A 25694-nucleotide genomic window follows, 5' to 3' on the forward strand; every position below is an offset into this window, starting at 1 on the left:
CAAGGCCCGGGGTCTTCGCATCCGGCCCAGGCCGGGGACTGAACCTGGAAATCCTTTCACAGGCTCTTGCGTTCCCATGGCAACCGGCAACACGGAGGGCGGGCACGCACGACACAACAGTGTGGGTAGAACACCCCTGCCTCGGGGGTGCGGCTTCCGACCAAAGAGGCAGTCGCGGGGGGCTGAAGATGTCGGCCACAAACAGAAATGTCATCTAAAAAGTACCAGTTCATATGTAAACTATAAAACACTTTTAACTACAAAATGTAGCCAGAAGTATGCTTAAGTATCTGCGGTTAGTGTACGCATCGAAGAGGTGACACTCTTGATATCTTCGAAGGCTAAAAACTTTACAGTAGCTAAAAACATACAGACTTAACGTGCATCTGAATATCACGCGTGATTACAACACACAAAGAATCAGCTCTTCCTTGGTTTCATCTTTCGTTGTCAAGATTAGCTATTTTCAGAATTGACTTAAGCAACAACGACCGGTGTGCATTAATCATTATCTTCAGCCCACACAGAGTTCATAGTCTTCTAAATCCCAAGATCAAACTGGCTACATGATTTCAAAGAAGGCTAAGACCAGGATGAATGCCCACATTTGAGGTAATTATTGCCATTAGGTCACAGTTTGTGTAAGATAAGGTATCTAAAACCTTCTTTAGAAAAATCTTCAGGGGTTCGGTCAGAATTCCAGAACACCTCTTGAAACCAACCAGGATCTCAAATTCTGATGAGTTGGGTTTGCTTCCGATGAAGTTCAAGTTCTAGAAGACTCTAGAACTTGTGTAAACTACCTAAGAATTTAGGCAGACAAACCTGGAGCCAGTCAATAAAGATGTTTTTAAAGTAAAAAGGAAACCCAGAAACCCCACCCAAAACAACCGAGGAGATGTTTCATAACAAATGATGAGAGTTTTCTAAAAAAATCAAAAATCTGGTCCTAAAGCACTTCTAAATTCTTGTCACCTTTCAACCAAAACGAAAATGCTCCGATCACCACCAACCTCAGACTTTGGCAAGAAACCCTCTCTCCTTCCTTTTGGGTTCCTCAGTCCACACCCCACTGCTCTCTGATTCCGGGAGAAGCTATCTCCAAAGAACACGCAGTCTTGTTCCTCTTTCTAAAAATCATCTTGTCTTCCTTCTTCTTCTTTTTTTTTAATAAACAGAGAAAAAAATTCCTGGACACCAGACCCACAGGTGGTATTTACAAATTTGGTGGGAACCCCGCCTCTGGTTCTACCCAGAGCTGAAGAGTGGATCAATGACAGGGACCAGAGTTGTCATGATGTTTATCAGTGCAGTCAAAAATAACATTTTGAAAAAAATATATATATACCTTTAGTATTGCCTTTCTAGAATGAACTATAAGCAAGAAAAAAATTATTATTTTTTAAAAACGAAGGAAAGAACACTTTTTTCTCTTCACTCTCGTAAGAGTTTGTGGTGGCAGCGGTACTACAACTAGTGGGTACACTGGAAAGGAACCGGAAACGAGTTCTATTATGAGTCAAAACAAACACCCCTACGATTTTCTCCGAAAGTCAGACTCATTCCGCCCCTCTGCCTGCGCCCAGTCTGGGGCTCCCTCTCCACGCAGACCTGTGTCGAGTCCCACGCACGGCAGGGACGGCGTGCGGGACGTTCCAGGGCCTTTCTTTGCACGTACACAGGAGACACCGAGCCTAGAGGCTATGAGCTCGGTGCTGGAGCTGGGCAGAGCCAGGTTCCAGGCCGGGCTCCCTATTAGCTGGGTGGCCCTGGGCAGCTTACCAGCTCCCCAAGCCAGCTGCCTCGTCTGTAAAGGGGCTGATATTGCTGATTTCCTAAGTTAGTTTGGAGACTAAGTTAAACAAGCTCACCAATGAGCAACGCCTAGCACAGTGTTTGGCACACAATCAACGGGAGTATCACTAAATGGTTGGTCCGAAATATGAGGCCACTCATTGTTGTTAATTAAAAAAGCAAAACAAAATCCTCTCTCCGTCAAGACCGCCTTAACAAAAATTTCACTAGAAATGTAGAGATTTCAGACCAACCTATTCTTTCCTTTAGCACATGCTTTTTTCCCCCCTTAGAACATCAGCTTCCTCATCAACCTGCTCAACAGTAAATGGGGGGTGTCATACATGGGGTGCCTATGGGGGCTCCATGAAGTTACCCTCACACATGGCTTGGCCTGGGGTCTGGAGTATTGAAAGCATTCAACAAATGTTGGCCATTACTTACTTGAGGGACATTGCAAGTTTTAAGAAATGAGAGAGTCAACATAATGTTCTAATGGCGGGTCTGAGGTTAGGGGCTCTCAGAGGCTTGTGGGAGTTGAGTTGGGGGGACTCAGGAAGAGCCTTCTGGAACAGGTATTCTGAGAAAGTGTGCCCTGCTAGCTGGCTTGGAGCTGGCTCTCTTGAGCTTCTGGAAGCCACAATGATGTGAGAAGCCTCTGCTAGGTTGGGTTACACTAGTGAATAGTGACACCAATAGCCTTTGAAAGGTTTCTATTGTGTTTAAATATCAGTCCACCATCTTCGGTTTGCTAGTAGCCCGACTGAGATTTCACAGCTAGTCTGTGGACATTGGAAGTGAGCGTCCAAAAGCATCAAAGCGGAGAGGTACCGAGTCCCCGAGCCCAGCTCCAGCGTGCACTGAAACCCCAGACGCAGCCGAACTTCCTGGCGGGTCTGCCCGGTCACAGCCGCGGTGACGAGATCCGTGCGGTGTATCCTGTCCCCCTATAGCAGCAACGTTAGGGTTACTAATCTCTACTCTGAAAACACGAGTACAAAAGAAGTCAGGATAAAGAGGAAAGACAAAGGTGGGATTGCATCACCGACGGCGTCATTATTGCCCAGAAAGGAAAGAGGAATGTCATGTTGTCCGTGTTCGGAGGTGTCTTTGAGAAGGGTTCTTTGGCTAAAGAAAGGAACAGTTTCACCTTCCTTTCCAATTTGGTAAGGACATCTCCGGCCCGCTCAATTCTGAGGATTCCCCATCTGAAGTCGGCAAGACAGCCCGGTGGGAAGCACGCCAAGTCCCCAGGGCTCAGATGCTCCCTGGCACACTCATGCTGGTGCTGAGGTCCAGGCCAGCCTGCGGAGGAAACCAGGCCTCCCCGCTGAGTTTTCTCTGCTCCTCAGAGCACCTGGTTATGCTCTTGTTTTCTGCCCCAGCAGTCAGTCGCTGGGAGGCCAGCAAGGGCCCTACACCCCTCCCTGCCCCCGGCACCAGCCAGAGAATCTGGGTGACGGCTGGGGTCAGCCCGTGGCCACACCGCGTTTCACCCACCACAGCCCGTCAGTAATAGCTCCTTCAGCCTCATCTTCCTCCAGTTTCCAAGAAAGTCTGCTCCACTCACTCACTCACACTCACACACCCCAAATCCTCCACCACACGCTTGTTCAAAAACGAGTGTTTGCGATTCTCAAGGTCTGGTCAAGGGAGACCAGCCTGTCAGCAGCTGTGCTGACCTCGCCTTCCCTTCTCACACCCGGCCTGCTGTCGGCGGGCGGAGTCCCCGGGTGAACAGGCCAGGCCAGCCGCGCCCACAGCTGCCAGCCGCTGGCTGCCGGAAGGCCAGGATGCAAGTCCATCTGGGAGACGAACGCCGGTTTGCCCCAACCCTTCTTTTCCCTCTGAACTCGATCAACCACATGCTCTTTCACAGAAGTAACTGGCATCAAGCCTCAGACTCTACCACCCATCGGCCTGCTCACCCCTTCCCTTGGAAACAACCAGATCGTCATGAAAGAGGCCCTAAGCGCAGAGACAGGGGTGCGAGCCCCCAGGCGGGCCGGCGAGGACCCACAGAGCAGCTCCCGCTGCATGGTTCTCCTTGGCCTGTCCTTTGGAATTTCCCTTTAACGATGCTTCTTCAGCAGAGAAGGATGAAGCCAATTATACAACAGACGATGCTCTAGGTTACTTGAGGTCTAACAGGGCTAAGCTGGCACCTACTTGAGAGCTTGGTCCTAGGAATGGGCAGCCTTTTGTTCATCCTATTTGCTAGGGCGACTCAGAGTCGGAGGATGGGGTGGGAGGTGGGGCATGCGGGAACGAGCGTGTGCAGAGGTCGGCTCCCACTGGGCTTCCGACCCCACGGCTCTGTGCGGGACGGGAGGAAGGCAGGTGGGACTAGGGGTGCGCTCATGTTTGCTGAGTGTCTGTGGGACGGTCCTGCCTGACATCTCCCGGCGGCGCCCCCTTCAGGGAAGCTGGCCATTTCAATCTTTTCTTCACCTGGGGCTGCAGTTTTGGGGTTTGGTGGGCAGCGTGTGTATACCTCAAGCTGGTTTAAAAAGCAGGGCACTGAGGGGTGCAGAGTGATTTCACTGTGGCCCACGGTGTTGGAGCTGTCACTGGACTGGGTCAGTGTCCTTTGGCCTCCTAGCATCCCGCCACCTTTTTTGGGCCCACTAGTTTGTCCCCAGGACTGCGACTGAGAAATGTCCTGGGGGCAAGGGGTAGAGGAAGAAGCAGGCAGTGTGGTTAGTGAGTGGGAGGCGGCGAAGTGAGGTTGGGCTTCCCCAGCGGAAGGTGCTACCTGCCTCGTAGCCTTACTTCAGCTTCTAGGAGGGGACAACGGTCTCTGCGCTGACGGCTACGAGCCACACAGAGGGGAAAGGGAGGACACCAGGAGAGAGGCTGCATCAGCTCCGGGCGGAGGGGCTCTTTTTGCTGGGCGGGTAAATAACAGACACGAGGCAGGCCAAGGCGCTAGGTGGCAGATTTCAGAAGCACAGGGAATGTGGCCGAGAACTAGGCTCAGGGTCCGGCCGGGAGACGCCCCCTCCGCTCTCTCCCAGGCCAGCACAGCCTCGAGGGTGACTACGCTGTCGAGAGCCCAATGGGCCTGTGCAAACTCTTGTTCTGCGGTGACCTTTCCTGATCGCTCTTTGTGGGACAGAGATGACAGAAACATTTCCCTAACTCCTGGGTCTTTCTTTTTCTTTTTGTCTGACAAAAATGGACATCCGTATGTCCCTCCTGTCTACTCATATACTCACAGATATAATAAAATAAGTTTAAATATTAAAGAGAAAACACAAAGATACACGGAATACATGTGCATTTCAAACCCCAACTAAAATATCAATATGATGACGATAGTGATAATAATTACGATAACAATCAAAATAATTAGTATAATAATAATATCTTTATGAGCAGCATGGAACTTTCATTCCTGATCTGGAAGAAAAGGAAAGAAATGTCAGGGGGAAGAGTCAACTTAGTAGACAAAACCCTCTGCTTCAAAGGGGAGGCCAGCTGTCTTTGCCACGGAAGGAGGGAAGGGGCTGGGCGTGGCCTGTGCAGGGAGGCGGTCCAGGAGGTACAGTAAGGCAAATGGAGGCTCATCTGCAGCCAGGACTAGAGTAACTGGGCTCGGGGTCTGGTGGGGGCAGCGCTGCCATCTGGCTGCTGAGTTGGGTCCTCCAGGCTGGCATGGCCCTCAGAGGGCGCTGGCTCACACGTCCTCCAGAACCCCCACCCTCTCCGGACTGGCCATCTTCCTATTGTCTCGGAAGGACGCGCTCCCCCAGGTCTGCACAGAACGACTGAAGGAGCATCTTGCCCTGTCGGGTCTCTGGGGGCTGTCCTGCCTTGAGAGGCCATGGCACCCTCCCTTCCAGCCTCAGGCCCAGACTGAACTGGTTCCAGTGGGTACCGATTTCTTTGTGAGATGCGCAGGATTTCTGGTTGGGGCGGGGAAATTTCCAGAGTTAGTTCACATTTCACAGCTAAGAGCTAAGGTAACGGTTTGGCTTCCTCACTGAATTAGGCTGGATATCACTATAAAAGACACCTTTCACAGTAGATCATTAAGGGAGACTGGAGTGAGGGGGATGGGGGGGACAAGGACTGACGGCCGGCAGGGGGAGCCACCTCTTTGCACCTTGGAAACTTGGCTTTGGGGTTAGTTAAGGGCTCAGCATGGAGAACCAGAGGATTAGGACCACCCTTTAAAGCCCCCCAGTCTCCCAACCTTCATGCGGGTACATTGCTGTGAACGGAGACCACCCCCAGCAGGTGCAAAGCCTGAGAAAACATCCAGGATGCATCGAAGGTGCAGAGGGGGCGAAGGGCACATTTCTTTGGAAACCTAACTGGCAGCCGGAGTGTTTTCCAAGGTGCAGGGAAAACCTCCTGGCTACCCTCATACACGTCCCTCCCGCCTTCTGCCCAGCAGCCTCTCCAACACCAAAACGAAGCTGTGCCTTGGGGTGCCCAGGCAGTGCGGGCGAAGGCTGCTGAGACGAGAGAAATGCAGCCCGGGAGCCAGAGGACAGGGGCGGCGCCAGCAGTGCAGTCTGGGGTGAGGCTGAGGACAGCGGTTGGGCACAGGCCTCCCCCCCCCCCCCCCGCCCGCAGACGGTGACGGGACGTGTGCCGGGCCTGCAGGCGGCCTCCTGTCCTCCGTCCTTTGCACACCAGGAAGGAGGCAGCCGCCTGCAAGCCAGCCTTCCTACAACACAGAGGGGCCCCCTGGTCCCACAGACAGCAGAGCCGGCCACACGCGCAGAACCGGGGCAGCGCAGGGTGAGGCTGAGGGGCGGGGAGTCTCTCTTGCTCTGTGTCCAGATAAAGGTCACCTACAACCATCACTGACATCAGCCTCCCTCCCCACGCCCCTCCCCCACCTCTCTCCACACCTGTGGGCTCTCCTAGCCCCTGCCAGCTCCCTGACACCCCTCTGCCAGCAAGCAGCCCTAGAGAGACAACAGGTATTAAAATTAAATTAAACTTAAATTAAAAGAATAAGGAAAGACCAGAGTAAAACGTTTCAACAGCACAAAAGAGGAGCGGAGATGGCCGGACTCGCCTCCGTCCCTTCTCGGAGTACCGCGGAAGCAAACCCTCGCGTCTGTCGGTAAGGCACTAGGAGGGGATGGTGTCAAGTCGAGACAGCGGAGCCGTGACCGCGGCGCGCGGGGCACGCGGGGAGGTGCGCCGCACTCACACCCGCGCAGCTCACACGCCGGGACCACCGCACTGGTCACACGCCTAGGTCATACCACCTTTTTGTGCAAGTACACTGAGGAAGAGTCTATTGGTATCGTTGGAGTTGAACACAAAGCAGAAAACGGGTGCAGAGATCTACATTCCACTACGGTGTCGGCGACCCGCTAGCCCTACCTACGTGACTAGGGACTGATTCAGAGAAAAGAAATCTCCGGGGAAAAAAAAGAACTAAAGTTTGCAACACACATTATTAATGACGTTTGAGGAGGAACACTGCTTAGGGATTTATCCAGAGCGCTCGGAGAGAGAAAGTGCGCCCTCTGGGGGCGGGCTTCCTTCAGCCAGGCCACCCCCTCAGTCCTGGCCCAGGAGCCAGACCAACCCCCGAATACCAGCCTCCTCGGCCGGCCTGAACTTCTAGAGGGCTGTTGACCCTTCAGAGTTCTGGAAAAATCCCTAATTCTCATGTTCAATAATTAAAAATCTATTGGATTTCCATATCAGGTGTCTCCTGACAGCAATTTCTTAAATGTCACTTGCTGCCATATGAAAATAATCTTTGAAAAGTTCATAGACAAAGTTCTTCAGAAACTGGGGCCCCACTTCCGGAATCTTCCATCACTCCTCTTCTCCTTTCCAGTTTGGTGCAGAATGGGTTCGAGAGCTGCGTTTGTTACTGACGTTTTCTTTCTTTTCTTTTTTTTAAAAAATAAACAGCACAGACTCCTCCCTCCTGAATCCCCTCCTTTAAAAATGTTCTCTTCTCTGCTCCGAGTCCCCCACTTCCCAGTTCAAGTTTCGAGTCCGTGCGCGGCGCCCCGCCCCGTGTGCACAGCCGCTGTGCGGGTCAGTAGACCCGCCGCGCCCACCGAGGTCCCGCCTCGCGCCCTCCTGCCCGCGCCCCCCCCCCCAGTGTCTATATGTAAGGGTACTGGTTGACCTTGGCGGGGCTCAGTGGGTATCCAGTGTAGACGGTGGAGGCTGGAGAGGCGCTGATGTAGGTCTGGTGGGCAAACTGGGCTGGATACTGACTCGGGTGGATGGTGGGTGAGGGCAGGACCCGGGGGCCCATGCTCACGGGGACCTGGTGGACGATGCTGGCCGGGTAGGCAGTGTGCTGCACGGTGTGACGCGCCGAGCCTTGGGAGGCCACCAGGTGGGCCACGGTCCCGGTGGAGCCCAGGGCCGCGGGCGCCGTGTAGGTGTAGAGGTGGGGCTGGGTGGGAAGGTGGGCGGCGGCGGCGGCAGCCAGGTGGGGGTGCACAGTGCCGTGGCTGGGGCTGTTGTGCGGGAAGGAGTACGGAGCCTGGGCCATCGTGGGAGTGATGTAGGCCTGCTGCCGTCGGTGGCTCCCGGTGCGGTCCGCGGTGATGTGCTGCTGAGCCTGGACAAGGAGAAGTACCAGGAGAGGGCTGCACTGGGGGCTGGACACACAGGGAGGGGAGGAGGAAGTGAGGATGGGGCAGAGGGGGAGAAGGGGAGGGGGAAATGATGGAGAGGAGAGAGGGAGAGAAGGGAGAGGAGGGATAGGAGGGGGAAATGAGGATGGAGAGGAGAGAGGGAGAAGCGAGGGAAATGAGGATGGGGAATGGAGGGAGGGAGAGGAGGGGAGGAGGGAGGAGGGGGAGGAGGGAGAGGAGGAGGAGGAGGAAAGTAGAGGGGCGAGGAGGAGGAAAGAGGGAAAGGAGGGAGGAGGGAAGTGGAGGGGCGGGAGGAGGAAGGAGGGAAAGGAGGGAGGAGGAAGGAGGGAGGAGGAAGGAGGAAGGAGGAAGGAGGGAAAGGAGGGAGGAGGAAGGAGGGAAAGGAGGGAGGAGGAAGGAGGGAAAGGAGGGAGGAGGAAGGAGGGAAAGGAAGGAGGAGGAAGGAGGGAGGAGGAAGGAGGGAAAGGAAGGAGGAGGAAGGAGGGAAAGGAGGGAGGAGGAAGAAGAGAAAGGAGGGAGGAGGAAAGTGGGGGGGCGGGGAGGAGGAAGGAGGGAAAGGAGGGAGGAGGGAAGTGGAGGGGCGGGAGGAGGAAGGAGAGAAGAGAAGTGGGTGGAGCAGGGGGGAGGCCAGGGGTGGGAGTGACAGGAGCTGCGCCCCGGTGCTGGAAGGAGACGACTGGCCTGGACTGAGGAGGGAAGCCGGCTCAGTGTGCCCTGGGCTGGGGACACAGATGAGGCTGCTGCATTAACAGGACACAGTGCAGCTGTGAAGCGGCAAAGCAGCCCCTCTGAGTGACCTCGGTTCTCTCACTGTGAAATCTGTTCTCTGAAGCTGGGCCCTCAGACACCTGGCTGCTGGCGGTGGCATCGGACCAAGCACCGCTCCACCTGGGAGCCGAGTCCCGGTGACAGGCGCAGCCTTGGCTCGCACCCGGACGCAGCACTCCACCCGCGGTGTCTGAGCTCAACCCCCACGTAGCTCACCTCCAGGGCTTCCCAGGAAACAGGCCCTGGGCCCACCTGTACACACAGGCCAGCTCTGCCCCAGAGACTGCTGTTTACACGCCACCTTCTCCCAAACCTCCCCGCCTGTCTGGGGCTTCGCGCATGTGGCCTCTTCGCCGGAAGGAATCGGCCAGCCGACTGTGGAGCTGCAGGTCTGTCCCTGGTGTCCGGCCTGGCTAGAGGATGCGGTGCTCTGCCTCGGCTGGGTTGAGCTGGCAGGACGCAGGCCACCCTAATTTAAGTGCTGGCACAAGCCACTCGGTGCTACATAACATTAAAGAAGTCATTCTGCTTCAGGCCAGCTCTCTGTGAACCACTGATACCCACTTACCCTCAGAGGAAAGAAAACCCAGAGGTCGCTCAGGGCACTTCCTGCCACCAGAGGGGCTGCCGCCGGGAGGGGCGCGGCGGGCACGCTTACCTGGCTGAGGTTGAGCGGCTGCTGCTGCTGGAAATGTGGTCCCGGCCGCGGCTGCCGGTAGGCGATGGCTCCCGACGAGCTCCCTGAAGAGTGGCCGCTGGTGGAGGTCACGGTGCTGGAGGACTTGGACTTGTAGGAGGACGAGTGGTGACTGGTGTTGACTGTGTCGGGAGGAAAAACAGGTTACAGATCAGTCACGGTCCTCGGCGGCCCAGAAGATGCCACCCCACGAGGGGCCAACGGTGGCCTTCCGGGAGGGACCCGCTTCTGAGCCGGGCCAGTCACGGACCAGCCTCGTCTCCCCAGGCCCGGGAAGACGACCCGGGTCCCAGGAGTTCGAACCTGGTCGCCGAATTCTCCCTGAGCCCTGCATCCTTCCGATAAATTCCTGCAGAGTTCATTTGCTGCCTTCCAAAGGGACCCTAACTAACTGGAGAGAGCTGAGAGGCTACGTGAGAAATCCCCAGGGACCCTCCTGGGCTGAGGACCACAGGAGGGACGAGGGACTGGGAAACCGGACTGCCCCCGCCGGGCGCTCCAGCCGGCGCGCACCTCGGCTTGTGTGGGCCACTGGGCCCGGAGCCGAGGAAGGCTGCCTCCCTGCCGCCCCAGCCTGGGTGACTGCAGCCAGCGGGGTCAGTGCTGAGACAGCCCAGCTGGCACCCGCACGCGCTTCGTCCTGCCTCTCACTGTCGCCAGGAACACTGAGCAGCAGGTGCTCACAGGGGAAGGGAGTCTCCACAGAGAAACGACACCTCGGTTTTCACTACCGAGTTTGCGGCGAACTTAAAATCGGTTTTCAGAGCTTTTTTGGATTTTGGATTGCAGACGAGGGAGGAATGTTTCCTTCTCTACCGGCTCAATGAAAGGGCCAATTTTCCTTCAGGATTTCAACAGCAGTCTCAAGAACTTGTGCTAATTAAGCAGCGAGCCCTCACGCAGAGCCGGGGATGTGCAGGGCGACCTGAGGACTTCTAGAGGTTTCTCTTCCTCCGCGACTTGCCGGCACCGGGCTCCCTTCCCCACGTGCTTGCTCCTGGTTTACAGAAAAGGCTCCCTGCTCCCTCCTGGACAGCACGGGCCAGACCTCGGTGTGAAGCCTCAGGGGCGCCCGGTGGACGGTCCCGGAATGCAGAGCTCTGGGGGGGCAGCCCCCTCGGAGCCACGCGGAGCCGCCTTCTCAGTAACAAACGCGGGAGGCTGCGGACTCGCGGACTCAGGCCGCAAGGTCTCTGCCAGCCCTCTTCTCTCTCCAGCAGTGAGGTGACTGTCACAGGGAAGGCTTCTCCTGGCACAGGAGTCGGCTTTGGCCACCGTATTAAATGAGTCCACCTGCAGCCTCCAGGTTTGCAGAGGTATGTAAAGTGCTTACGTAACGACACAATGTACAACACGACAGAAACGACCCCCACTGTAAATACTTGAGCTGGGTCGTGTGTGAGGGATACAGTTTTAAACAGGTATCTGATGGAGACACGAGTGGGCAGGTACGAGTGCCACCGCTCCGAGGAAGCCTGTCGCCTGGGCGAACTGCTGGCCCACAGGTTCCCTTGGCCACGACCGGAGAGCTGCTTCCGGCTGAGCTCCCCACGGACACCCCTGCCTGGGTGGAGGAAGAGGGTCTGGGGAGAGCAAAGTCCTCTCGTCCCACATGACGCAAAATGACCTGTGGCCCTGGGCAGGACAAGCCCCCAGACCCCCCCTGAATTCTACTCGCCACCGTCAGGGCAGCACCCCGAGGAGGTGCCACGGCGACACGGACAGGATGCACGACGACAGCGGATGAACAGCGGCTTCTCTCACCTAAACAAACCTTCCTGGCAGTTCGTGACCCTTTCCTTCTACAGGGTGCGACCGTGGGGCGCTGCCGGGCCCGGACGGCTGGTGACAGAGGAGCGAACTGCACGGTTCTTCTGGTTTACCCCCAAGTCTCCCCCGGCGAGCCTGAGCCAGGGGACCCTGAGCAGAGGCTGCCGGATCTGGGGCGAGGCGCTAAATGTACCTGGAAGGTTCAGTTTTCAGCCTCTCTTCCTGGGACAGAAGGAATACTTTCTTTTTTTTCTTCTGTGATGATGATGATGATTATTATTTTTATCCTCACCTGAGGACATTTTCCATTTTTTTTTTGTTCAGGTAGAGTGGGAGGGAGAGAGAGAAAGAGAACATCGGCGTGAAAGGGACACATCGAGTGGCTGCCACCCGCACGACCAACCAGGGCCGGGGACAAACTGCAACCGAGGTACGCGCCCTTAGTGGGAACCGAACCCGGGTCTCTCAGGACCGCAGGCCGACGCTCTAACCCCTGAGCCAAACTGGCCAGGGCTTGTGATTATTTTTTTAAAATTATTTTTATTAATTTATTAATTTATTTTTATTACAGATGTTTCCTTTTCCCCCCATTGACACCCTCCTCCCCATCCCTAATTTGTTGTCTACGTCCATTGGTTACGCATACATGCATCTAAGTTCTGTGGTTTATCTCTTGCCCCCACTTCTGAGCTTTGTCAGTCTGTACCCTACTTCTCTCTGGGTCTATTTTGTTCATCAGTTTGTTTAGTTCATTATAGTCCACAAATAAGTGAGATCATGTAATATTTGTCTTGCTCTGCTTGGCTTGTTTCACTTAGCATAATACTCTCCAGGTCCCTCCATGTCGTCTCAAAGGATGAGAGAGCTTTCTTTCTTACAGCTGAATAGTACTCCATTGTGTGTATGTACCACAGCTTTTTTATCCATTCGTCTACTGATGGACATTTGGGCTGTTTCCAGATCTTAGCTACTGTAAATAGTGCTGCTATGAACATGGGGGTACACATGTTCTTTCTGATTGGTGTTTCAGGCTTCTTTGGGTATATTGCTAGAAGTGGAATCACTGGGTCAAATGGCAGTTCCATTTTTAATTTTTTGAGGTAACACCTTTCAATCAAGCAATGTTGAGGGATACATGCGCCTGCCATGACCTCTCACCCCAACAGTGACTTTTAAGGAGACGAGGGAAGAACGTGTGTCACCCTCACCGAGCAAGACGCAGAGAAGGTTCCGCCCACACAGGCCGCCCCAACCTGGGCTCCCTGGAGCGACCGATGCCGAACTCAGCCAGGCCCCCCACCAGGCATCAATCCAGGCGGCGTGTAAGGAACTGGGTGGCTCTTATTTTTTATTAATCAACCAAATCAGAGGCAGAGCCTCTGAAAAGGCAGCGAGGTATTAACTGTAGGATTAAAAAATGAAATCACTGCTTTTGCAACGTGATGTTAAGAGGAATCCTCCCTCGGCTACATGAACAAAATCTGCAATAACCCGGACTTGTCAGCTCTCACATACAAAACTGTTAGCAGCAGAAAACGACTCATCTCCGGAGATCCCGGCCTGCCGGTCCCCGAGTTACCTGGCACCAAGCTGTCACATTCCACCAACACGTCGCTGGCCTGGGTTTTCAGGGGCGGCACGATGATGGTGCGGGGGTTCCCAGTGCAGCGGTTCTCCAGGCTCCCCTTGGTGTCGAAGGTGCTGGCGTTGTGCCCGGTGCGGTGCTGCACGGAGTAGGGGCTGGTGTTGCTGGAGGAGTCGGAGTACGGCGAGTCGTGGACTGTGACACAGCTGATGACGTTCTTCCTCTGCTTGGAGACAGTGCTGAAAAGGTACAGGGACAATCAGAACTGGGAGACGCGGGACACCACACCGGCAGGCCAGAGCACGCTGTGTGGAGAGCCCCTCTGTGTCCCGGGCAGGGGACGGAAGCCGAGCGGGAGAGAGGGCAGGAATGTGACTTCTGCTCTCCGTGACCCCAACGGGGAGGCAGGGCACACAAGTGTCACCTAACTGGTAGAGGGGGACATATGAAAATGTGAGAAAGGGCTGGAGCTGGGCCCCCAGGTGCTTCTGGAAACTGGGAGGTCAGAAGCTTTGAGTGGGCCTGGGCTCTCCCCAAGTGTGGTAATGCTCCCTGAGCCACCAAAAGGGGACACCCGAGCAAACAGAGCCCAGAACACCCACTGCTGGGAAGGAAGAGCACAGCGAGGCTCGGGGCCTGGAGGCCCGGGACAGCCAGGAGGAACCAGGACGCAGGCGCTGGAGGAGAGAAGGAGGTTCCGGGAGGCAGTCCTACACACGGCTCAGAAGGAGCACTCGGAGCAGGACGTCACGCCATCCTGTCTCTGCTGTGAGGGTGTGGGAGGCTGTGGTGCAGGCCACCTGAGTGCCCCCTCGGGAGGCCCGGCCCTCGGATCAGGGAGGGGACAGCGCTGTGTCCAGATGAGGTCAGAGGGGCTCCCGCCAGGAAGATGCCTATTGGGGAGCTGCTCCGGACCCCTGCTCTTCACCCCGAAACTCCAGCCACCAGCAGGAGGAACTGGCTTTGGATGGCTCTAGGCCAGCCCACTTTCCCCCTAAGATATTTGCGCTTTTGTGGTTACTTTGGGAACCAATTCTGCCTGCCTCCAAATTCAGTGAGAGGCTGGTGGAATGATGGATATAAAATTTGTTGTTATTGTGAAGGTTTTAAAAATGGATTTTCAACTATTTTTGTATATTGATTGTCTATTTTTAAGAACTATCAGCTGCCTAAGTAAGATGGTCAGTTTCCAACTAATTTGCTAAAAGAAGCTGGTATTTATAGACACCTAATAGGGACATGACAATCACCGTGGTGTCTTGGCCAAGGTCACAAGGCTGGTCACAGGCCAGACCCTTCCCAAGGTCGATCTCTGCCTCTGAAGGGCAGCAGAAGAGGAGCAAACTCAGGAGCCCCAGGCAGCTGGGCAGTGACTGCCCTGTGACCGAGTGTGGCCCCTGCTCCTGACACCAGACATCCAGGCTGAAGAATTCCTCCAGTGGCCGCACCTTCTGCCCCCGAGTGCAGGAAGAAGGACCCCTCCCCGACGGTCTGCGGGTAAGAACAGGGCCCCGCAGCCAGACGTCCAACATCAGCACTGGCTGGGGGGGTGGGGCCTTTTAGCTTCTGAAGGATTCAGTCTCCTTATCAGTAAATGTGGCCAATAACAGTATCTATACCGTAAGCTTTTTTTGCGAATTAAGTGAGGAAATACAAGAAAAGTGCTTCGAATACTGGGCGACACAAAACAAGTGTTCTATAAGAGTTAGCAGCCGTTATTACTAGTCGTGTTACCTTACTTATCGCGTGAAACAGGTTTGCAGAAAACGTATCTTGGCAAAATAAATTCTACCAAGGTACAGACTTGCTAGAGAAGTTTCTAGTCTCTGAATAAATCAGAAGATTGATGTGAAAGAAATTAAAGCTCATCAGTTAGGTTTCTGGAAGGTCTATGCTAGGTGCTACAAGGAATTCCTGTACAGAAAAATACAATGTGTGTCTGTGCCCGAGAGGAAATGAAAATCTCAGTGGGGGACTGTATAAAAACATGACAAGCTAAATAGTAAAGCTTAAAAATAATCAGTTACAGAGAGTAATGGATGTCACAAAGCCCCGTGATGAACTGCCCCCGGGCTGCACAGGGGCCATTGTTAAGGACTCGGAAGGAGGTGAGGAATGAGCTTGCCCGTACAGCTCTTCACAGTAGCTCTGATGAAACAGACACGTTTTAATTAGTAAGACCAACCCCTTCCACTTATGACAGTTTAAATGCAAAAATATCCATATGCTTATTCCTCAAAAAGCGAGTTACCACGTGACCCAGCAAGCCCACTCTCCGGTGCGCACGAAGGAATCGAAAGCAGAGACTCAGGCAGACACCTGTGCGTCAATGCTCACAGCAGCATTATTCCCAATGGCCAAGAGGCGAAAATATACAACCTAAACATGGAACAGCCTACGTGTGCATCTACAGATGAATATACAGAATGTGGTACACAATGGAATACTAGTCAGCCATGAAAGCGAATCAAGTTCTGATACCCACTACAGTACGGACTAACCTTGAAATTCTGTGCTAAGTGTGATAAGCCAGACATAAAGGGACAATTGCTGTATTATTCCACTTACAATGGTGTACCCAGAATAAGCAAATTCGTAGACCAAGTGTAGGATCGAGGTGACCAGGGGTCGGGGGAGGAAGGAACGAGTAGTTATTGCTTAATGGGTACAGAGCCTGCTTAGGGTAATGGAAAGTTCTGGAAATAGATCATGGTGATGGTTGTACCCATTGTGAATGTATTTAATGTCATGGAAATGTATGTTTAAAAATAGTTAAGTGGCAAATTTTGTGCAGAGTATTTTTTACCACAATTTAAAAATTAATGTAAAATACCCATATCACTGAATTATATGCTTTATTTATTTATTATTATTTTTTTATCCTCACCCGAGGACATTCCTGCATTTATCTTCAGACAGAGCGGGAGGGAGAGAGGGAGGAAGAGAGAGAGAAAGATCAATGTGAGAGAGACACATCGACTGGTTGCCACCTACATGACCCAACCGGGGCCGGGGACAAACTGCAACCGAGGTACGTGCCCTTAGCGGGAACCGAACCCAGGACTCTCTAGTCCGCGGGCCGACACTCTAACCACTGAGTCAAACCGGCCAGGGCTGAATTATATACTTTAAACGAGTGATTTGTATGGCATGTGAATTGTATCTCAAGTTTTAAAAAGTCCATATGCTTATTCAGAAACAGAAAGCAAATGGGTTAGCAGGGGTGGGTGTGACGTTGGGATCTGGCCTAAGAACTGGAAATAGGGCACCGGAAAGAGATCCCTGAGATCTGAAGTGGGGAGAAGGAATCCAACAGCCGCGGACACGGCGGGGGCTGTGGAATCAGAGGAGGGAGCTCTGGGAGGAGGCTGAGCTGTCTCCCGGGGACCGAGACCAAGGAGACCTGCAGCTGTTTTCTGGGGTGGGTGGGGCTGGACAAAGGGAAACCCACGGGTCTGTGCATCGTCTGTTGTGCTGACAGATGCCATCAGGGGACCCACCCTCACAACATGCTGAACACAGTGCCCAGACCAGGGGAGATGGCGGGAGGCTGTGCGCGGCCGCCCCAGTGCCCGGGGACAAGCCGGGAAGGGGCGCCGCCCTGCCCTTCGCTCAGCTCCGCCACGGCCAGTTCTGTGTGTTAACTCCAACACACGGGGGCTCGTCTGGGCAGCTCACAAAACACAGACGTGTTCTGGTGAAAGTGTGTCTGGGGTGGTGGGCCCCACATGCAGAACAGAACAGAGGCTGGCTCCCAACTGGGTCCCGAGAGTGGGGTCCAGTTCTGGCTCCACTGTCCACTCACTGCTGTGGCCCTGGACAGTGGCCTGGGTGTTGGTGTGGCCCTGGACATGACTCCAGCTCCCACCTGCTGTGAAATCCATTGGGGAGAGTGGTGTTAAAGGATCCACTGAGGGGATCCTGCTCCTGACTTAAAGAGTTATTACCAAAGATATTTGACGTAGAACTCAGTTTACCCCTAACTTGGAGTGGAACTAAATCCCTCACATGTAGACCCAGGCCCAGCCAATTCCTGCTGCCCATACCTTCCTCCAGTTCTGAGTAGTTTAGAAAATGAGCAAATCAAAACACCGCATGCACACATAACACGAATTTTGCCAAGCTGCAATAAAATTCAAATTGGACATATTTCAAATTCTTCACTCAAGTTTGGAAATTGTGGAGGAGCCTCAGCCCAACACGAGCAAGGATCTCCCGACAACTGGACCCTCTGAACATGCCATGGGCCATCTCACGAGCCAGCCAGCCTCCCGTCCTTGGGATGGCTTCCTGGCAAATCTCACAGCAGCCGACGGCTGGGTCTAGAGGCCCCGTGAGAACTGAGGGCCATCTCCTCTGGACACCCAACAGGTACGGAACCTTCCCACCGATGAGGAACCCTGGCTGTCTGTGTCTTGATAGCTATCAAGGTGCGTGGGATACACCTCTGTAAACTCCATGGGTCCCATCCCTTCTGTGGGAGCTGGGAGGACCCTCCGCCTAATGAGCAAATAGGTACAGCATAGTCTTATGCTGATTTACTTACCTTTCAGGATATATATGAGACAGGTTTGGAAAGGTGAATTAATTTGATAGCTATGTTTTTAATCTTTTATGTTGTTAGAAACCCCTGTGCTCTACCTGATTATACTATGCCGATGAGAGAACAAATGGGAAGCTGCTAAATGAGTCATTTTAAAAATGAGTACACATTTGACATTATTACTATGGATTCTTTATGCTCATAAGTATTGATTCTACTGAGATTCATTCCACTAAACTGTCTAATTATTATTGATTGCTAATCAATCCCATTATGAATTAGTTAATGGAAATGAGAGAGAGAGACACAGGAGTAGAATGAGAAATATTTTGCTTAATGGCCTCGACAGAACATCACTTCTGAATAAAGAACAAAGCCTCCAGAGTTCACCACTGCATTGTGTTGTCATGGCAATAGATGATTTTCATCATTTCAGAAAGAAATAAGCAGATAAGAAGTAAAGAAATCGGCCCCAGTGAAGAAAACGCTGCCGCAGGATCAGATACAAACCCGTGACCCCTCCCTGCCAGGCTCTATCTGCATGTGTTCCTCATTCTATTTGCCAGTCTCGGTCAGTCCATCCTTCAAGACCAGGGTCGAAACTCACCTCCACCAATGACCCTTCCATGACTTACTTTGCTGCTCTGATTCCCGAGTCAATGGCATGTGTGAACACTCCTCTTCTGTCACCACGACACTGATCACGAAGTACAGGCAACGCTCACTGGATGTACAACTACCATTCAAAGTGCCTTATCTGAGTTATCTCCTCTAATGCGCCAGCAAGACTACGCGGGAGAGAACATTACAACGCAGGTTTTAAGAGCAGTTAACTTCAGACGTGGAGAGCCCTGGCCGGTTTGGCTCAGCGGTTAAAGCGGCGGCCCCCCTGCGGTTTGCAGTCTGTCCCCAGCCCTGGTTGGGTCGTGTGGGTGGAACCACTCGATGTGTCCCTTTCACATCGATGTCTCTCTCTCTCTCCCCCTCCCACTCTACCTGAACAAAAAGTGGAAAAATGTCCTCGGGTGAGGATAGAAGAAAAAAAGTTAAATGAAAAACAAAAAACCTTCAGACGTGAAGAGCTCAGGTCACTTGCTTGCTCAAGGTCACTCGGCCAGTCAGGGGCAGAGCAGGGTTTGAACCAAGAACTAGCATTCCCTCGCTTTTTTTGGTGACTGAGTATGGTCTTAGCTTTATTTATTTTGAACGGACTCATCTTGTTCAACTGAAATGTATGCCCACTGGGTAGTGGCTCCCCACTTCCCCTACCCACAGCCTCTGGCCACCGAGACCCTGCTCCTCGATTCCATGAATTTCACTATTTTAGATAGCTCACGGAGGAGAATTTTTGCATATTGTGCCATTTTCTCCTTTCTCAGGCCGAGCGCTATTCTGTTGCATACACAGGCCTCACTTCTTCATCAGTTCCTCTGACGGACATCAGGGTGCTCCCACCCTCGACTGCTGTGCACAATGCTGCAGTGAGCGCGGGGTGCTGTCTCTCTGACGCCCTGACTTTCATTAGCGACACTGAACATTTTTTCATGTAGTTGTCTGTTGGCCACTTATATATCTCCATCTAAGAAATGTCTATTCATTCATCCATTCCCCCACCCCAACTCCTGGCAACTACTGAAAAAAAACAATGTCTATTCAAGTCCTTAGCCCAGTTTTAAATCAGGTGATTAGATTTTTTGCGACTGAGATGTCCAGAGTCTGTCCTCACTCTCTCTCTTTTTTTTAAAATCCTCACTCAAGGACATTTTTTCATTTTTTGTTCAGATAGAGTAGGAGGGAGAGAGAGGAAGAGAAAGAGAGAGAAACATTGATGTGAAAGGGACACATCGAGTGGCTGCCACCTGCATGACCCAACCAGGGCCGGGGACAAACTGCAACCGAGGTACGTGCCCTTAGTGGGAACCGAACCCGGGACTCTCTGGTGGGCTGATGCTCTAACCGCTAACTCAAACCAGCCAGGGCCACACTGAAGCTTTTAACCAGCCCTTCATTCAAGGGAAGGGACCCAGGAGCTGATGCCCCCAGGTCAATGTGTTCCTTCAGATGTATTAGCTCCCAACTTAAAGTCATTAGTGACAACCAAAAATCTCATTCTAAATTTGACACACACATTCCATTCAGATGATATGATCCACACATTTATGTCTATGTGAGTGTGTGTATGCATACACACACACACACACACACACACACACACATCATTCAAGTCATTGTTTTTTACACGACTACCTTCTAAGGGTCTAGAAGGAACCGTGAGTCCTCAACCCTCACACTCAGCAGAAGCACGTGTTCTTCCACCTTCTGCAAAGGCTCAGCCACCGAGCACCGTTCTGTCCGGTGGTATCTAACCCTGTCCTCCCTCCTGCCCCTCTGCCCTGTGGATGGCAATGAAGAACACGGAGCATCTCAGTGATGGCTCTGTGATGAGCTGTAGTGTTAGGACACGCTGCTGGGGACAGTTTGGTGCAGTGTCTTCAAAATGCAGCCCTTGTGAGAAATACAGCCCCTTAGCCACGCCACTCAACCAACCCCCTGGGAGTTTCAAACAAAGCCCTATAAAGTGAGGTTGGCAAAACATCCTTCCATCTCCTGAGATCAGTGATGACTTAAGTATCGTTCAACTGTGGGGTGTGTTCAAACCACAAAACAAGAAGCCCCTTCCAGTGATACTGCATCCGGGTTCTCTGCTCCCTCCCTCGAGCTTGAACCTGCCGCCTCCAGGGCACACACGCTGTCCGCAGCCCACGAACCAGCAGCAGCAATGACGAGCGATGCGGCGGAAGGCGGCAATGGCAAGGAATTCCCCTTGGGTTCCTTTTGCCCGTGTAACGATAAACGAGTGTGTGTTTATTTCCCTCGGTTAAGTGGATGCTGAGTTTTTTTTAGGCTAAAGTTTATCAGTTTCCTGACTGTGTCTTTCCTATAATAATTTCTCTAGCTTGTCATTTTAGCGTAAGAAACATGTTGGGTCAAACATTTTTTATATAAACATTTTTAGAGTGATCCAGGTAACTGCTTTCTTATCTAAAGGCTCGGGTGATATTTACAAACCCATTTTCGGGAAGTGGGTAGCATTGGCTGGGACACACTTGAAGTGACGCCGAGTACAGCGGTGCCCTGGTGTCCTGTGTAAAGCAGACCCGCCACCGGGAACACCCAGGCCACAGGATGATAAATAGCAGAGACGGCACAGTGTGATCTCTAGCTGATCGGCTGCAATGAGCCACTTTGGTCACACGCTTTAAAAATTACTCTCATGACCAAAGCTTCTATGGTATGACCTCATGGACTCAAAGACAGTTTCAGGACAAGGCAAAGTCAGAAGAAGGTTCTGAAAAATAAGACGGGCACCTAAAAACTTTGTCCGGAGGGATTTCAAGGGAGAAAGGACGGCTCATCCGGCTTGTGAGATGGTCTAACGCTCCTCTAGTCAAAATCATTCATAAAAACTTAAGACACGACTGCTTCCACGACACAACCCCGGGGACCCAGGAAAAGATCTGTTTAGTTTGTGTTCTGCTTTTAGGCCAATGCTCTAGCCATGACCATGGGGTCCCCAAGTCCAATAGCAACTCGGTTAGAAAAAGGAGGCCGCGGGGTCTTGCCTTTTCTCGTGAGTTTTCTGGCCTCCTCACTTTTTAATGTTCTCAAAGAATCAGAAGCACTGACTTCTGCCCTTATCGCTGGTAGAAGCTCAGCCTGCCAGGTGCCTGGCGCCCAGCTGGGGCTCAGTGAACGACACGCCGGCCTCCCCAAAGCCCTGGCCCGGCCACTGCACAGTGGGTGCAAATGTGAGCTGCCCTGCTGGTGGTCGGAGGAGGGGGCTGGAGAGAATTTATATTTGTTGAGTTAATGACTGAGGAGAAATCAGTTATTTTTGCCAGTAATTAAGACTGCGAATTCTGCTACTTAGAACTTTTATCGATTTGGGCAAGTCACATATCGCTCCTAGGCCTCAGCTTCCTCATCTATGAAATGGGATTAGAACCACAGGTCTTGTGCACCCCATCAAATGATGCATTAGGTGGTGCAGGTGGAAACACCTGGTGAATGACAGTTATGACCACAGAATGACAACTCCCTCGCTCCCAGCCTGCCTCCATGCTCCGGGGTCCTCCTTACAGGAGGAGCTGCTGACCATTTCTCTCTGGCGACTGAGTGCCACAGACTGGGGGTCAGGGATAAGAACTATGACTTGGCATTCCTCTAAAAATTCTAGGCAACGTGGGCCTGGAGATTTAGTGACACCTGTAATTAGGTCTAAAAATGTGGGTTTGCCACTACGTGTCCCATTTTGGCTCTAAAAGACACTTTGGTGGCGGAGGCCATCTGATGGCTGTGAGCATCGTGGGCCCGGCTCTCCAGCTGTGCTGAGGCGGAGACACATGGGGCGTGGTCGGCATTTCGGACAGAGTTAAGGGCCAAACATGCTAGACTTGGGTGAGTGGCAAATAGGAAACTCGGTGGATCAGAATGCAGGTGCTCAGGGCACAGGAGAAATCAGGGTGAGATCAAGGGTGGTCAGAGCGAGGAGGCAAGTGTCTCCGGTTCAAGCTGAATGCTGATGGGCTAGAGAAGCTTCCGGCGGAGAGTGGCCGGCAGCTTGCCATTGGGCCGCACTCGGGGTACCAGACTGCTGCCTTCCTGGCAGCTGCTCAGACTCTCCCGACGAAGCTGGCCACCCTGTCCAAGGACAGACCCTCGAGCTCCCCTTTCTGTTCTGAAATCCTTCTTCCTGGCCTCCCGCTTTCTCTGCGATCAGCTGCCCCGTGCACTCTTGTTCTTATCCCAGACTTTCGGCCTTAAAAGCCCCCCCTCCCTTGCTATCTCCTCAAGTAATTTCTCCTTTGCATCCCCACAGTCCTCAGCTAGTCTTTATGGAACTGAGAGTCTGTTTTGTGTCATAATGATTTGTACGGGTCTTATCTTGCTTATCACCCTGCAAACCTCCTGAGGGCAGACTGTCCACGTTGTTTCTGTGACACCTGCATTCCTGGCATAGTGCCTCACACTGGTGGGGCGAGTATTCCCTGACGTCTGAGAACGAAGAATCACACCCCCCGCCCCCCGCCATTTTCTCTTATTCCAGAATGTAGTCACCATAACGTGCTCACATTACACAGTCACTTCTCTATAAATAAAGCAGGTAGATACTGGTTTCTGTTTTATCCTACTCAGACTCAAACACACTTTCCTGTCTTCTTGGGTCCTGTAACCCTTTTTCAAGGTAACAGTCATTTGATCTTTCCAGAAAACACTGTTACTCCATTCTGTGAGCCTCCTGCCACCACTCTGGACGCCGGCCCCTTCATGACGATTCTCTGGCCTCACTCTGCAGCTTCCCCCATTTGTGTACGTCTCTGTTACATTTCTTTTTCTTTTTTTTTTTTTAAATACATTTTGATTGATTTTAGAAAGAGAGGAAGAGAAACATCAAGGAAGAGGAAGAAACACTGAGTGAGAAACACTGACTGGCCGCCTCCTGCATGCCCCCTACTAGGGATCGAGCCTGCAACCCAGGCATGTGCCCTGACTGGGAATCAAACCGGCAGTTTTTTGGTGCACAGGATGATACTCAACCAAATGAGTCACACCAGCCAGGGCATCTCTGGCACATGAGTCCAGAGCCTGTGTCAACTCAAATCTCATACTTCAGAAATGACATTCCAATCTCGTCAACTCTCAGATTTTTAAGTTGCTTCTGCTTTTTTCCAGTTCTGGCAAAGGGCTGGGTGAGGCTGTTGGGCCCATCTTGTGCCCAATGCTAGAAATGTGTGGACAGGCTGCTCCCCACTGGGGGCCAGTCTGGGGACCGCCCGAGCCCGTTATATTTCCCTGGGCCGGGGGGCACGAGGCACAGTCCTGGAACAGCAGGAGGGGAGTGAAGCCCTGTGTCCGCACCCCTGACCCTGGCCCCATGGGCCCCAGGCGCGCTGCTGGGACCAGAAGTGCCCCATCACGTCCCCTGAGAACACTGACCACCACGCTGAGCCATCGAACGGAAGAAGAGGACACCTGGATGGGACGTACACGGCCCTACCATGAAAAATCAGCGCCCAGTTCACTGTGGAGATGGGGAGGGGCTGCGTGCAGCTCCACTCCACAGTGAGCTCAAGCGTGGGAATTCACGATTAATCAAAAGGATTTGTGATGATTAATTACCGGCACTGTGGCCAATCGGAGTTAATAATTCAGGCCCATGTTCGGATGCTCAGCTTCGCATCCAACAGCGGGAAGCGTGCTGACAGGCAGCGCTGGGCTGGGTGGCGGCTGCCCTTCCCTGGCCCTCAGTCCCCATGCGAGGAGCCAGCAGGCTGGGCTCATGAGGTCTTGGATCAACAAGGTCCGGAGGCCACTGGGGTGCAGATGGCCAGGGGACCGACTGCTCAGTAGGGGCAAGTTCCAGGGCTCAGCAGGCAGCCAGAGCGCAAACCACACCCTGCTCGCCTGGCTGGAAAGGGCAGGAAAAGAGGCTCTGGGTTAATAGCCTTGTAAATACCACATTAAATATTTCTTCCTTCTTCCTGGGAAGCGCACGGAGAGTGAAATGAGTTCTCACTACTTTGGAACAAACAGTAATGCTCTCTGGGCAAGGAGCCGACTGGCAGCTTGAAAGATTGAGTTAATCAGACACAGGGAAATTTCTGATTAATTGGACAATTATTTCGAATTCTGAGAGAGCCAAGGCGATATTAGAGAAATATTCTGACCAATGGGGAATAAATTCAATAGCCTGAAGCAGAGCCTTTTAAGCTTACAGGAGTTGAAATACACTGGCATGGTGTGCTTGATTTTTATGGTCTCATGTCTCCCAAATGTATAGGGCCTATAACTAGTTTCTAAGACCCAAGTGATTAAAAATTATTTTGGCATAAAACAGTTATGGAAAGTCTGTCTGACAGTCCCTTGAAATCATATTGGGACTCTAGGATGTGGAGAAACCACAATTTGGTGGCCAGGCGAGAGGGACCTTCGTGTTCAATGATGGAACGTGGCCCAGATCCACAGATGGTGTTTCTGTATGCCAGCAGCACGTAGCATACCTGTCCTGGTCCCTTCTGGGAGCCTGAGGGTGACAGGTCTCACCTGGTGGGAGCGTGCTTCTGTTCCTCCTCCTCATCCGTGTCACTACTGATGGTGATGACGCTGACCGTGGGGCTGGGGGTGTCGGGAATGACGATGGTCTGCCGTTGCCTCTCCCTGGTGGTGCTGGAGGCCCCGTCGCCCCAGCCGCACGTGACAGACGAGCTGCAGGCCGGGCTGCTGTGCACCAGGGCGCAGCGGGGTGGTGTGTTCTCCTTGACTCGCTTGGACCGCTGAGGGGAGCTGATGGCCTGAGAGGAGGACACCTCACAGGTGGAGACATTTCTGTAACGACAAAGCCACACACACTCATAGAGGAAGGTCAGCCCAGCGGCATCGCCCAAGGAGCAAATTGCCCCGAAACCCCAGCCTTGCCAAATCTCCATAGGAAAGCTAGGGGCCAGGGCACCCAGACTTCATCTGTAACTGCAGAAGCGGCCGCCTCTGGAGCGCTTCCTTCAGGTCATCGTGACACAGACGGGACAGCAGCCTGGCCTCAGGGCTCTGAGCACAGGAGGGGTTATGCCCAAGGACTGGGCTGGTCCTGTGGAGTCACATGTAATGCCCAGCACTGAAGGGGTGTCTTCAGGGTCAAGGCCTGACTTCCTGAGCTCCGTTTTGTCCTCCTCCCAAACGTTCTTAGGTCTTGTATGGGGGGAGGTAGAAGAAATGGTATTTGACACGTAAAGCTTTGGTTTCCTTGCTAATAGGTGGTTTACCATTTAATAAGCTAAAGCACTAATTTCTTAGGAGTTTCTGGATCTAAAGGATCTAGTGTTGGTAGTTAGCTCTCCCTCCTTCCTTCTCTGGGAAAGGGACATAACCATGAAAATATCTGTT

The 25694-nt window shown here is 52.8% G+C and overlaps 1 protein-coding gene across 4 annotated transcripts in view; it reads right to left on the reverse strand.

The window, feature by feature from the left end:
* Positions 1–7839: 7839 nt before the first annotated feature.
* HIPK2 (homeodomain interacting protein kinase 2) overlaps positions 7840–25694 on the reverse strand; it is a 169162-nt gene continuing 151307 nt past the window's right edge. For 3 of the 4 annotated variants that reach the window (XM_036246623.1, XM_036246621.1, XM_036246620.1), the window contains exons 12-15: positions 24858–25139; positions 13205–13449; positions 9817–9977; positions 7840–8353 (exon numbers count right to left, since the gene is read on the reverse strand). In XM_036246623.1, the coding sequence (XP_036102516.1) occupies positions 7886–8353; positions 9817–9977; positions 13205–13449; positions 24858–25139 (1156 nt within the window). In that variant the 3' untranslated portion in view covers positions 7840–7885. The remainder of the gene's footprint in view (positions 8354–9816; positions 9978–13204; positions 13450–24857; positions 25140–25694) is intronic. The other variant, XM_036246622.1, reaches the window with a different exon arrangement.

The sequence above is a fragment of the Molossus molossus genome, unplaced genomic scaffold (assembly GCF_014108415.1).
Source record: "Molossus molossus isolate mMolMol1 unplaced genomic scaffold, mMolMol1.p scaffold_m16_p_7, whole genome shotgun sequence".
In the NCBI taxonomy this organism is placed as follows: Eukaryota; Metazoa; Chordata; class Mammalia; order Chiroptera; family Molossidae; genus Molossus; species Molossus molossus.